This window comes from Ahaetulla prasina, chromosome 2 (genome assembly GCF_028640845.1).
Source record: "Ahaetulla prasina isolate Xishuangbanna chromosome 2, ASM2864084v1, whole genome shotgun sequence".
Lineage (NCBI taxonomy): Eukaryota > Metazoa > Chordata > Lepidosauria > Squamata > Colubridae > Ahaetulla > Ahaetulla prasina.
Genome location: NC_080540.1, coordinates 270,384,943 through 270,397,255, shown reverse-complemented (window position 1 = coordinate 270,397,255; position 12,313 = coordinate 270,384,943). Strand labels below are relative to the sequence as shown.

At 37.8% G+C, this 12,313-nt stretch overlaps 1 protein-coding gene across 2 annotated transcripts in view; it reads right to left on the bottom strand.

The window, feature by feature from the left end:
• The window catches only part of IQGAP2 (IQ motif containing GTPase activating protein 2), a 141,466-nt gene that overhangs the window by 100,253 nt on the left and 28,900 nt on the right, over positions 1 to 12,313 (bottom strand). For both annotated transcript variants that reach the window (XM_058169267.1, XM_058169268.1), the window contains exon 2: positions 3,479 to 3,578. In XM_058169267.1, coding sequence (XP_058025250.1) covers positions 3,479 to 3,578 — 100 coding nt within the window. The remainder of the gene's footprint in view (positions 1 to 3,478; positions 3,579 to 12,313) is intronic.

Below are 12,313 nucleotides of genomic sequence, written 5' to 3'. Positions count from 1 at the left end.
TTTTTCAAGCTAAACGAAAACAAATGTGTTTTAAGGTACAGATACTTATCCACTTGGAGATAAACTGCTTGCCATACTTAAATGCAATTCCATTCCTTTAATGAATATCACCTTGAGCAGAAACCATTGTTTACAGAAACATAATTAACTGAAACAACTCTTTCAAGTTTATAGCACATATTTTAGCTTACTAAACCTACAACTCAGGAAGTATGCAAACAGTAATTTTAGAAAACACTCAATATACACCCACCTCAACTTATTAACTATGGCATTTTGAATTATATAGTAATAAGTCAGGTTGTTTTTTTTTAAACAAGTATGACAATCTGCAGCAATCTCTAATAAGATATTAGCTGAATACTGGTTTTAGATCTGCTACCTCTGTTCCAAAAGGCCTTCAAAACAAATTCTGAGTGGAATGGTAAATGACCTACCACACGATAAGGTGAAGCTAGAAAGAACTCATGTTTAAGAGCAGCTTGGCCCTAGAATGAATCACCAAGCGAAACTATCAGATATCCATTATTTGAAAGAAATTTTGAAAAATATTTATAAATGGATCTTTTAAGTACAGAATGTCCTGAACTTGAAAAACATAGTTGATAAATTATCAGAGAAGCTACAGAACAAAAGGACTACCCAACGTACATAATTACCAAATTTATAGCTCTGGAAGTACCCAGTCCCACCTTGCATCAGATTTAGGATAGCATGTTCTGACTCATTCCCAATTCTGGAGCATGAACTGAGAAAAACAGAGTTCTAATACTTATGTATGAGAAAAATATGCCTAAGGGTACCTTTGACTTGTTTTAATAATCAGAATAAACACATTGTAGAAAATACGTAGCATTATGAAGAAATGAAGTGTGTCCAAATTGCATATATGAATAGGAAGTTGGAATTAGTATTGTCTGAGATCACTTTCACAGCAGTCTCAAAGTTCCAATAATCCTTTGCAACTGGAATCTAATAGAGGCTTCCTATCCTTGATCACCATGGTTACACCATCAAACACACATTTATCAGAAAGGTCAAAATGAAATGGGGGAAAAAGAAATATTCTGATAAAGCCAAAGATAAAAATATAGATAGCAAATATTTTTGCAACTTTGCAGCAAAACAAATTGATCAAGAAATAATTTACAAGAGGGAACATGAAAAAGGGAACTATGTAAACAGAGGTGGGATTCAGCCGGTTCTGTCCAGTTCGGGCGAACTGGTAGTGGCGATCGCGGGAAGTTCTGCCCACCCTCCTGGACATAATGCACGAGGAAAGAGCATACGTGGAAGGCCGTGTGCATGCGCAGAGGAGGTGAATGCGAGAGAAGCGAGTGCGCGTGCACGCGCGCTCACATTTGTGAACTGGTAGGGAAAGTAAGTGAATCCCACATCTGTATGTAAAAAGTATTAAAACTGAAATAATAGACTGAAATAGTCTATAAAATATTAAACATTAGAATATTTTTGCATGTTACAAAGAGAACAAATATGAAAAAGAGGCATAGATTGTTTTATAAGCAAATTAAAAGAAGGACCAAAAATAAATCACCTAGTCATTCACAAAAGGAGTACAATCTCACATAAATCCACTCAAAAAGATTGTAGATGAAAATTGTGTGCAGTTGTAATAGAAGCCAAATTTTATTCATCTCTTTCTCTCTGACATAGTTTCACTACCTATTCGAAAACTGCAACTGGGCTTGCACAAAGTGACATTATGTTTTGACAACAGATCTGTAGAGTAGCAAAAGTACATGTTAGGGGAAAGCTTAGCAAAAAAAAAATGAATTGAAAATAGAGCAAATTAGAGACATCAGCCCACTTCAAGGGAATCTAAAACAACTTTGAATGTTTACATCATGCGCCAGGTCGAGGTTTTATAAGCCAGAGCACAGCCCTAATTATCAATTAAAATTCTGTGTCTACCAGAGGTCTGACAAATAACAAAGCAGGTCAAATCATTCACAAGAACGTTTTATTTATAGCAGCACCATTTATTCAGTGGCAATCCTGATCAAAGTGTCTTCTTGCCCACACAGTCTGCCCACTTCTTTGCCCACACACATATAACTTGGGAAGGCCTTCAAAATGGCCAGATCAAACCTCCTAGTGGATAACACCGTCAACGCTTCAAATAACAGCATTTCATTTATAGAGTCACCACACACTGATTGAAACTCAGAGATAGAGGCCAAAATCTCAAATAACTAGGGCATTAAAATCGTGACCAAAGTTGAAAGAAATCAGAAGAAAACCAACAATGTTACATTAAAAACAATACACAATATGAGGTTAAAATGTAGAACTTTCTTTGGAATCACATTAGTTTTTGAATAGTGTTCTGAAGTACATACTCTAAAAAGGGGAAGAATCAGGAATACAATTACTGAAGTATACCTCTATAATTACCATTAAGAACTGTTTAATTAAAAGACTTAGTTTTTCTACATCTTAATCTCCTATAAAATACTGTATTTTTTGGAGTATAAGACGCCCCGGTGTATAAGACACACCTTAGTTTTTGGGGAGAAAAATAAGGAAAAAAAATGATTGGCAGGTGGATCGGCCTCCCAGAATGCCCCCAATCATCTTTTCCAGAGGTGAATTTTAGCAACAGGTTCCTTGGTTGTGAGCTCTGTGTCTTGCTTTTTTTTTTTTTTTTTTTGCTTTTTTTTCTGCCTCTGAAACTTCTCAAACTTGGTTTCAGAAAAGAAAAAAAAATGCCTCTGAAAGCCTCTGAAACAGCTTCAGAAAATAAGCCTCTGAAGCTCTGTTTGGGGGATTCTTTTCTGAAGCTTCGTTTCTGATGCTTTTTTCAGCCTCTGAAACCTATGTTTGAGAAGCTGGGCAGGGCTACATTCGGAGTATAAGACGCACCCCTCTTTTTTGGGGAAAAAGGGTATGTCTTATACTCCTAAAACTACGGTAATTCAATTTCCTTATCTAGGAGAAGGAGGGTGAAAAAATATTGCTTCTAATTCATTTCTAGTGTCTGAAGTTGAGACAAGGAGAACAGCAGTGACAGCCTTATATATGGTGACATCCCTCCTCCCTCTGGGATAAGCCAAACCAAAACCCAGGGGTGAAATTCAGCCAGTTCTATCCGGCTCAGGCAAATCAGTAGCGGCGGCTGCAGGAAGCTCTGCCCACTTGCGCGGACGCCATGATGTTGCTTTTTTGCAACATTTTAAGCCTCTGCACATGCGCAGAAGGCTTTGTGCATGTGCAGATAACAGCGCGCGTGAACATTTGTGAACCGGAAGGGAAAGGAAGTGAATTTCACCCCAGGCAAAACCTGACATGTTTTAGGTATTTTTTCAGAAATGCATCTATTTATGTTGGCTTCCCAGCCACAATGTTTTACTTAATATTAGCTGTTTTAACGTTTCTGTAAAATGAGATGTACTGTCAATATCCAACATTTTCTTAAAGCTCTACAACAGAGCTTTCCCAATATCATTTAAATGATTACCTTTTTGCTTCTTCTAGATGGCATAAGTATTCATAAGCAATATTCTGACGTCTCCTCTCATCCATCTCCTCTGCTGAAAGCCGTTCATCATCCACAATAGCTGTAATTAGAAAATCAAGTCAAATTAAATGTAAAGAGGAACGGTCATGGCATTACTTTTAGTAGGACAGAAGATACTACAAATTAGCAATTGCTCATTGTGAAATGAGCTGATTATTTAAAAGATAGATTTAAGTTCCATGTTTTATATTCCATATTTTTCATAAACATTTTGCATTTCTATTAAAGGTGAAATGCAAACGACAAAAAGCTTCTATTCATATTAATTACCAAAATACTAAGAGCACAAATTCTGAAATAAAGACTTTAAGAAAAAGCAAAAGAGAACAATATAGATTTATTTTATTCCAGATCAGATTAATCACAGCTGCAAAATATTTCAGCAGTTTACAACAACAAAAACAATGAAGCAATATTAAAACCAGAAACCTCAACTGAATAAGATAAAACAGATGAAGCCTTCCCATCCTATGGAAAAAAAATCTTCCTTAAGTTTTATTTATGGCAAAAAAAACCTAAATAACAAAATGCAAATATCACCTAAAATAAAATAATTAATATTACATAAATAATAGTCCTAAAATCTGGGTCTTTGACATCTTTAGTTCTGGATGGGTGGCACTGCTTCAGACAGATCTGTTCTGCAACTTGAGGGTTCTCCTGGATTCACAACTCCTATTCAAGAGGCAGGTGGCAGTCATAGCAAGGACAGCCTTGGCCAACGTCAGGTTGCGTACCAGTTGGGGCCTTTCTTGGATCAAATGTCCTTGCATTCAGTCATTCAAGTCCTAGTCATCTCACATTTGGACTATTGCAATACACTCTACATGAGGCTACTCTTGAAGAGCATTCAGAAGCTACAGCTGTGCAGAGTGCAGTGGTGCAGGCAGTTTTCGGGGGCCCAAGGGTGGCCCATGTAACACCACTACTCTGCAAGCTGCAGAAGCTGCTAGTTTGATTTCAGGTGCAATTCAAGGTCTCAGTAACCAATCAATTAATCATTCATTCATTTTGTCAAGCATGTATTTTATGACAGATATAAGTGTAAACATAATTATAAATACATGTAAAGGATATGAATAAAAGAAAACATTAGGACAGGAACGGTAGGCACGCTGGTGTGCTTATGCACACCTCTTACAAACCTCTTAGGAATGGGGTGAGGTCTACAATAGACAGTCTAAGGTTAAAATTTTGGGGATTTGGGGACGAAACCATAGAGTCAGGTAGTGCATTCCAGGTGTTGACAACTCTGTTACTGAAGTCGTATTTTCTGCAGTCTAGTTTGGATCGGTTTACCATGAGTTTGTATCAGGATAAAGTGCTCCCGGTTTGGACTGGATCGCCTAATCCGGTAGTGATGGTGGGGGTGGTTCAGAGAACCGGTAGCAAAAATTCCTGCCCACCCCCACCCCAGCTAAGCCGCACGATCATCAGAGGTTGTTTTTTTTTTCTTTTAAAAGCATTTACTTCAGCCGAAAAAATGCTTTTAAAAGTTAAAAAAAAAGCTTCTGGTGATCGCACGGCTCAGCTGGGATTGTCAGAACCCTTTAAAAGCATTTTTTCTACAACCTCTTCGGCCGAAGAGGTTGTAAAAAAAAAAGCTTTTAAAAGGCTCCTCTGGTGATCCCAGCTGAGTTGCCTGATCGCCAGAACCTTTTAAAAGCATTTTTTACAACCTCTTCGGCCAAAGAGGTTGTAGAAAAATGTTTTTAAATGGTTCTGGCGATCAGGCAACTAAGCTGGGATTGTCAGAACCCTTTAAAAGCATTTTTTTACAACTTCTTCGACTGAAGAGGTTGTAGAAAAATGTTTTTAAAAGTAAAAAAAAAAAAGTTGGCCATGCCCACCCAGTCACATTACACCCACCCCCCTCACCAAGCCATGTCCACAGAACCAGTAGTAACAAATTTTATATTTCACCCCGGTTTGTATCCATTTTGTTCTCTTCTATTGTTTTGGTTGAAGCTGAAGTATTCATTGGCTGGTAGGACATTGTAGCAGATGATTTTATGTACTATGCTTAGGTCAGACCGAAGACGGCGAAGTACTAAAGTGTCTAAGCCCAAAATTTCGAGTCTGGTGGCAAAAGATATTTTGTTGAAAGCAGAGGAGCGGAGGACTCTTCTTGTGAAATATCTCTGGACTCGTTCAATTGTATTAATGTCCGATATGCAGTGTGGGTTCTAGACAGATGAGCTGTATTCAAGAATTGATCTGGAAAAAGGTTTGTATGCCCTAGCTTGTAGTTCAATATTACAGAAGAAGAAACTACACAAGATTAGGTTAACAACTCTTAATGCTTTTTAGCAATGCTGTTACAGTGAGCACTTAGATCATTTTGAGATGAGTACTCCAAGGTCTTTGACAGAGTGAGGGTCGTTTGTTAGGTCGTATCCATCCAGCTTGTATTTTGTATCCTGATTTTTTTGGCCAATGTGTAAGACAGAGCATTTGTTGCTTGAGATTTGGAGTTGCCAATTGTTTGACCATTCTGACACATAATCAAGGTCTTTTTGTAGAGTATCAGCATTGTCAGTGGTGTTGAATAGTTTTACATCATCGGCAAAGAGAAGACTCAGGGCGGCTTACAGTGTGTAAGGCAATAGTCTCATTCTATTTGTATATTTACAAAGTCAACTTATTGAGTTGACTTTGGGCTTAGATAAGGCGTTCCCTATTTTGACTTTTTATAAAAATTTTATATATAAATATTATATAAAAAATTATATATAAAATTTTATATATAAAGCCCTCCATGGCACGGGCCCAGGCTACTTGAGGACCATCTCATCTCAGTGGGGTTGGCCTGCCCCATTTGTGCTGGCAGAGGAGGTTTGCTTAAGCCACATCAGCCAGGGTATTCCAGCTGGCAGGGTCCAGGAATCCTTCGTCACTATCGCTCCTGCCCTTTGAAATATCTTGTTTCCCAGAATGAAGTCGGCTCCTACCTTCCTGACTTTCTGCAAGAGCTTAAAGTCCTGGCTCTGCCAGTTGGCTTGGGGTTCCAAAGGGAGGGGGGGGTCACATTAGGAGTGGTTGATAGAATAACAACAGATCCCACCTCTCTCCCTTCTTACCCCACTCCCTCTTTCTCCATTTTTAGCTAGGGTTGTATAGTATTTTATGTAGTATTTTTTGTAGTATTTTATTTGTATAATTTTATATTTTTAATATTGTAAGATGCCTACAGTTACCCTGTGGTAGGATAGACAGCCAATTAATTAATTATTTAAATAAATAAGCAAAGTATTTAAAACTGTAGGCTCTTGATGAGTTACTAAAGACCTTCTTTGTATAGTCACGGTTTGCCAGGGTCTCCCATTCCAGGTAAGTTGTAAGTGGCCCAATAACTGAAGCTGAGCAAAGATTCTCCTTGCCATTGCCTCTGCCTGCCTATCTAGCAGTGACCATGAGGGGTGGGGGGAGGAACCCCTCAAATCACAAACTTGCTCCTTCAGAAAAAAATGCCATCCCATTCACAGTTGTAACTGGAGCTAACAATCCTTCCAACAAACAACTCTATGATGCTAGGGTTCAACCTCAGCCTTTTATCTTATCAGGCCCCAACAGCTTTGGTTTTCACAGTATTTTTACATTTTATCTCCAGCTTGGCCTGATAGAGATGTAAAGCTGAACACTGTCATTGCACTGAGGATAATACATTTCAAACCACAGCTGACCTCTCTCAGCAATTTCATGTAGACATTAAAATCAGTGGAAAGAAAACCAAACCTTTCAGCATCCATAGGGGTTGACCTCCCCATTCACCACACAGAACAGTCCACTCAAGAAGCAACAAAACCATTCAAACATACTATCACTCACTCCAAACCCTTGCAGATTGTCCCAAAAATATCATGGTCAACAGAACTGAATACTGTGGAGCGATTATCAAGAGCAGAAAGGTGTCCTCCTGTCATCCAGGTTATGACAAATATCCTCCACCAGAATAACAACTGTAATTTTTGCCCTAGGCTTTGACCTAAATTCAGATTAAAGTTTTCTACAATAAATATCTAGAGTCAAATGTGGGGCAAACTCAGTAAATCCACAATAAATGGCTATTACTACTGTTATACTAAGATCATGGCATCCGGCCCTCTCAATTCCTGGCAGATAGATGGGGAAGAAATGGAATGAGTGACAGATTTTATTTTCCTGGCCTCCAAGATCACCGCAGATGGGGACTGCAGCCAAGAAATTAAAAAATGCTTGCTCCAAAGCTATGGCAAATCTAGACAACATACTAAAAAGCAGAGTCATCACCCTGCCAACAAATCACTAGGGAATTTAAATATATATTCAGTAATGGTGGTGTCAAAATGCAGCCCCAACTCCACACTTAAGGGAATTGTTTTTTGAGATGGCTTTGTAAAGTAAATCAAGTTTTGACACAATTTATATAACAGTAGTTGTTGTTGTTAGTTGCAAAGTCGTGTCTGACCCATCGCGACCCCATAAACAATGTTCCTCCAGGCCTTCCTGTTCTCTGTTGTGCCCTTCTTCTTTTGCCCTCAATCTTTCCCAGCATTAGGCTCTTCTCTAGTGAGTCCTTCCTTTTCTAGACTTCAATTAACTTAAAATGTACACTAAGATTTGTCACACATTACATAGATGATGAATTAATAAAATATGAAAAGACAAAAATATTAGTATTTGCTAAGCACTCTTGAATCCATATGTAACAACTAAATGGACACAAAATTAAACAAGCTAACGTTTTCAGGTATCTTGGGATAGTCTTCCAGGCTTTAAGTCAGAAGAACACAAGTATAGATTATGTAACTAGTTATCCCACAGAACAGTTTTAGCAATTAAAACTTGTTACAGAACAAGAGGTGCCTTTTTTGTGTCAGCCTCTTTTTTTCCCTACAGCTATTTACAGCCAAGTAAGTGCCCAGTTCTTGTATGGTCACAACTGGAGCAGGGGTGGTATTCACTTACCTTTGCTACCACTGAACTAGACCAGTGGTGGGTTTCAAATTTTTTTACTACCGGTTCTGTGGGTGTGGCTTGGTGGGAGTGGTGTGGCTTGGTGGGCGTGGCAGGGGAAGGTTACTGCAAAATCGCCATTTCCTCCTAATCAGCTGGCACTTGGGAGGCAGAGAAGAAGGAGAAACCAACCTTTACATTGACTACCGTGCAAACTGCATAAAAAGAAAATCCTTCAATCAAAACCCCATCACCCAATCTCACTCCAATCAAAACATTCAACCATCCACCAAACAAGGCATCCATCCATCTATAAATCAAAACACCCATTCACCCGTCGATCAACCCACAAATCCTCAACAACCCATTCAAAAACCCCAATCATCCAACGATCAACCACTCACTACTCAATCAACCTACCATTACCACCTGTTACAAAAACCAATCAAAAATAGGTATGCACGCCCCTTACGTTCAATACACTTAATTCTACAGGTCTCAAATGTAAATTATTAAATGCAAGAAGTATTGTAAACAAATTACCTGAATTTATCCTGTTATTAAACAATGGTACATTTGATATCATATTTGTATGTGAAATATGGCTAAACTCATCCTTCACTGACTCCATTATTTCAAACAAAGAATACCAAGTTCTTCGATCAGATCGTGATCACCGCAGAGGTGGTGGAGTAGCTATTTTTTACAAAAAATCACTGAACTTAAAAAATATTCAAGTTGCACATAAACTCTCTCTACCTGAAACTATTGTATGTGACCTATCCACCAATACCACACTAAGATTCATATTATGCTACAGAGCCCCTGACTACGACATCGCTCATGCAAATATGTTAACCTCACTACTAACATCGGCTACCTCTTGCCCATATCCTCTCATCTTTCTGGGAAACCTAAATCTACCTTCTATAAACTGGATAACAAATGAATGTTCAACTGAACCAATCCATACTACACTATACAACGCAGTTACAAACCTTGGCCTTGAACAACTAGTAACTAACAATACTAGACTCATGAACTGCCTCGACCTCATCTTTTGTAACAACTCAAACTCAATTTATGGACTACAAGTAAGAGAACCCTTTTCCAACAGTGACCACTGCATGATAGACTTTTATCTAAACATACGTCCTCACATAAATCGTCTCAACAATAGTACTCCAAACTACAATTTTAAAAAAAGCCAACTATGACCTTATAAACAATGATCTCTCATTTCTTGACTGGCAAAATCTATTCTCAACCTGTACCACTGCAGAAGACCACTATAAAGTATTCCTACTCGAAATCAATAAATCATCAAACTATACGTTCCACAATTCATCACCAAAATCAAAAGGAAAAGCAAATTTCCCATATCAATAAAAAAGCTGCAATCCAAAAAAAAATCCCTCTGGAAAAAAAGGAAAAAGGATTATGTAGCAAACTTCAAAAACCACTACAAAAATATTTGCAACAAAATAAAAACAGAATGTAACACTTACCACACTAAACAAGAAGAAGACCTTCTACGCACCAATTCCAGTCGTGCTTTTTATAATTTTGTTAATAATAAACTTAAAGAAACAAGATCCATTCCACCACTAAAAGAACCTAACGGCAAAGGATGTACTGGACGAAACAGTTAAAGCAAACCTTTTTAACACATTTTTCGACTCAGTCTTTGTAAACAGTGATGGTTCACATCCAACATTCCTCAGTCGTATCAAAAATGTTAACAACGACTTAACTCAAATAGACTCAACAGATGATAACAACGACCTATCACATATAGACTTCACAGAAGATAATGTTGAAAAAGCCCTTCACAACCTGAAACCATCATTATCTATTGGACCAGATGGACTATGTGCATACTTTTAAAAAAAACTTTCAATTAATATAGCTGAACCCCTAAGCATAATCTTCAATATAGCCTTCAAAACTAGTTCCCTTCCAAAACTCTGGTCTCTAGCCACAGTCATCCCTATCTTCAAAAAAGGAGATCCAAGCCTTGTTGAAAATTACAGACCTTTGATTGTTTTTGGGGGAAGTTAGGAATTGATGATTGTAGGGGTATAATTAAGTTGGGACGAAATTTTTTTAGCATATGTTTGTTTTATTTTTAACTATACCTTGTGCTCGTTCCGGGAAGTCGGGGTGTGTGTGTGTGTGTGTGTGAAGGCAGGGGGGAGGGGAGGTGGGGGGAAAGGGGGAAAAAAATTTTTTTGTAAAACTTTTTGAATAAAAAAAAAATTACAGACCTATCTCTCTATGTTGTGTCTCTTGCAAAGTAATGGAATCCATCATAAACCTATCCTTTACACTCCATCTCGAAACAAACAACCTTCTCTCTAATAAACAATTTGGTTTCAGAAAAAAATTGTCTTGTAACCTACAACTCCTCCACTGCAATAACATATGGACTACCAACCTTGATCAAGGAAAAACAATAGACTTCTGCAAAGCTTTTGATTCAGTAGTACATGATAAACTACTCCTCAAACTACGGCATTTCGGGACCTCTTCACAATTGGATAAATGCCTTCCTGTCAAATAGACAACAAGTGGTCAAAATTGGCAATGCTATATCAAATCCTGTTCCTGTCAAAAGTGGCGTTCCCCAAGGTAGTGTTCTTGGACCAACACTCTTCATACTATACATAAATGATCTCTGTGATCTCATCTCAAGTTATTGTGTTCTCTTTGCTGATGATAAGGTTTAATAGGTATTAAACTATTTAATACCACTAATAATACTTCTACCCTTCAAGAAGATCTCGACTTAATTTCCGATTGGTCTAAAACTTGGCAACTCCAAATCTCAACCAGCAAATGCTGAGTCTTACATATTGGAAAAAAGAACCCTAACATCAAGTACAAACTTAATGGACATTACCTAACTGACGACCCCCACCCTGTCAAAGATCTTGGAGTTCTCATATCAAATGACCTAAATGCCAAAGCCCACTGCAACTACATAGCAAAAAAGGCCCTAAGAGTTGTAAACTAATTCTACGCAGCTTCTTTTCTAAAAACTCTACACTACTAACCAGAGCATACAAAACATTTGCCAGACCTATTCCTGAATACAGCTCATCTGTCTGGAACCCATACCTCATCTCTGACATAAATACAATAGAACGAGTCCAGAAATATTTCACTAGAAGAGTCCTTCACTCCTCCGAAAACAACAAAATACCTTATACCAACAGACTTGAAATCCTGGGATTAGAAAACTTACAACTCCGTCGACTCTGACATGACCTGTGTTTAATACACAAAATCATCTATAGCAATATCCTTCCTATAAAAGACTACTTCAGCTTCAATTGCAATATTACAAGAGCAAAAAATAGATTCAAGCTAAACGTCAACCGCTTCAAACTTGATTGCAGAAAATATGACTTTTGTAACAGAGTTGTTAATGCTTGGAACTCACTACCTGACTCCATAGTCTCTACTCAAAATCCCAAAATCTTCAACCAAAAACTGTCTACTATTGACCTCACCCCATTCCTAAGAGGACTATAAGGGGTGTGCATAAGAGCACAATAGTGCCTACATTCCTGCCCTATTGTTCCCTTCATTATATCAAATTAATATTATTGATGCATATTTTTACTTATATATTTTCTTCAATACATGTTGTTTTATCTATGACAATTGTTTGTGACAAAATAAAATAATAAAAAAAAAAGAATAGATGAGGGCAGGGCCAGTCAGAAATTTTACTACCGGTTCTCCGAACTACTCAAAATTTCCACTACCGGTTCTCCAGAACTGGTCAGAGCCTGTTGAAACCCACCTCTGAACTAGACCCTTATGACAATTATT